The sequence below is a fragment of the Morone saxatilis genome, unplaced genomic scaffold (assembly GCF_004916995.1).
Source record: "Morone saxatilis isolate NCDOM2014 unplaced genomic scaffold, NCSU_SB_2.0 Contig16, whole genome shotgun sequence".
Lineage (NCBI taxonomy): Eukaryota > Metazoa > Chordata > Actinopteri > Moronidae > Morone > Morone saxatilis.
In genome coordinates, this window is record NW_023339718.1 from 3768755 (window position 1) to 3771326 (window position 2572).

Sequence of the window (2572 nt, forward strand, 5' to 3'; positions counted from 1 at the left end):
GGGGTGAGAAATCCTCATGTTTAAAGACTATATTTAAATAAAATGAATGGAAATTGCTTTTTACTAATTATTTAATAACTGTGTGTCATGGAATGCAATGACACGTAATTACTTCTCTTCAACAAAATACAAGGCACTCTTGAGCGAGCAAAGCACACTGACTGACGGAGAGATTTACTTTACTGCATTCTCTGTAAATAGCCTGGAAAACAACAAAACAAGAGTCATAACTGAGTAGGAGAGAGATTATTTGAGCTTTACTGATGGTTTGAGTCAGACTGGCATCTGTTCTCAGGTTTAATACGTCATTCATTAATGTTCTGTCCAAATAGTATTGCCTGTAAAGGCTGTGTGTAAACTGCAACCATTACTTTTACCTCAGTTTACCATCGTTCAATCACATTTTAGCTCGTAACTAATCATGGATGCATGTGTGTGCTACATGCATGAACGCGACTACAAAGCAGGCTGATATTGAAACAAAATAGGAAATGCAACATTTGCTTACATTTTGTTAATATTATATGTCTTAAAATGAATTTATTTAATTTAAAAACCACTAGAAGCAGCTCGCGTACCACCAGTGGCACATGTGGTGTGAGAACCAGTGACATAGACAATAACAAAAGTGTTGTCCACTTTATTTCTACAATTATCTGACACTCAATTAACAGCAACTGCAAGAGTACAGCAAAGATTGTTACTGCAATTGTGGGCACTTTATGGTTTTCAGATAACATTCTCAGATTTGTACATTGATTGATTGGCACGTTTGATCACTGAAGACCAACTATTCCAAATGAAATGAGAATACTAATATGTTGTGTATAGCACCATGAATGCAAGAAAGACACTGCAGAAACTGTAAGTGCAGTCCAACTGTGTGGTGAGTATTTCATAAGCACTCGCATCGTTGCAACAGTGACGTCAACTGTAACGACTCAAAACACTCGAGGACATTCAGAATAGCACCTTTAAACTTTCTCACATGATAAAAAAATGTTATAAAAGAATACAAAAACACATACGATAGATGAAACTCGCTAGCTAGATAGCTATAAGCCACTGTTACAATGTGCCATTGAAGATTTGTCATTACAATGCAGTAGATCCTCATTAACTCAAACCTTCTGGGACAGGAGGTTGTTTGAACCAGTGATGATTCAAATGACTTAAATAAATTAAAATAATAGGGGAAAACTGTTGAAAGACTTCCAAGTGCGGGCTGCAGACATTTTCAGAAGAAATCTGTCCCACAGTTAGATAACATTTGAAACTAACATACACAGTGATAGATAGCAAAACAAACAGTCTGGTAGTTAATAACTTCAGTGCTCGGTTGACATTACACTTTTTTACATTCTGCATTTTCAGATATTGATTAGAACGATGCACTTATAGGGCATTTGGTGATGTTTGTCAGTTCCGCTATAGAGTAGGCTCTGCTCTCATTACAACAGATTTCAACAGAACCTAGTTAACATTTTTAAAAAGTCTTCTCTTAGAAGACTTTTTCTTCTATGACATTTTAGTCACAGATGGAAGGGGGCACAGATCCACTTACTAACCATGTCCAACTAGTCTTGTATATTGGAGCGTCTTTCCATGGCCTAATGTGTCCAAGGCACAGGGTTTTGGGGAATTGCCTTGTGGGTAAGAGGCATCCAGAGGCCACTGGGAGGCAGAGTCATCTGTAAAGCAGCACAGAGGCTCAGTAGGGGTATGTCGAGACGGAGATGTAGATGATGAAGATGCTCTGGTAGGTAATGCGTCCCTGCAGCGAGATGGTGGTGGCCTGCACCTTGAGGCGCACCAGTCCCGGTCCATCCAGAGCGTGCAGGGTGAATATGATCCCCCTGCCCGCCTCGTCTCTGATGCCAAACACCCGGCCCATCGTGCCTGACTCCGATTCTTGCTCAAGTATGGTAAAAGACGTACGCTCTTGCAGGATGCCTGACTCTGAGAAAGCCGACAGTCGTACCACATTGTGATTGGCTGGAATGCCAGAGGGGAGAGTGAGCAGCTTGTACTGCAGGAGCAGAGGGGAGCCTCCTGCGGCGCAGTCCAGAGAGCAGGGTCTGTAGCAGGTCCTGTAAAGGTCAACAGGAAAGTGTCACTGACAAACAGACGCAATATACGTACAGTACCCCGGGCCTAATTATTTTAATTTTTCTGAAGTTTTAGTCATGCAATTACCCCGGGCTTCTTCCACTCTGATAGGATGCAGGGCAGGGTGTGTCCAGGCACTGGTATCCCCCTCGGGTATTAAAACACATCTGATTGTACCCACATTGGATGCCTTGTTCTACACATTCATCGATGTCTAGAAGTAGAGAAAGGGGTTAGCTCTAATAATTTAAAGAGAGAATCAAGTCGGTTTTTACATACAAGGAATTTGGTATCTTGGTGCATAACAGTATATCTAAAAAGATGAAAGCAAGAACTGCAAGTCTAGAAGTATAAATAAAAAATAGAAAATTAACAATAACAACAACAAACAATATAATATATGACTAATTTAAAGGAAAGAACTGCAGTTTTGTGCAGTTCAAAGTATATATATATATATATA

At 40.1% G+C, this 2572-nt stretch overlaps 1 protein-coding gene across 1 annotated transcript in view; it reads right to left on the reverse strand.

Moving 5' to 3' along the window:
* Window positions 1-625: 625 nt before the first annotated feature.
* hmcn2 (hemicentin 2) overlaps window positions 626-2572 on the reverse strand; it is a 48206-nt gene continuing 46259 nt past the window's right edge. The window contains exons 79-80 of the mRNA XM_035658395.1: window positions 2197-2323; window positions 626-2090 (exon numbers count right to left, since the gene is read on the reverse strand). Coding sequence (XP_035514288.1) covers window positions 1712-2090; window positions 2197-2323 — 506 coding nt within the window. The 3' untranslated portion in view covers window positions 626-1711. The remainder of the gene's footprint in view (window positions 2091-2196; window positions 2324-2572) is intronic.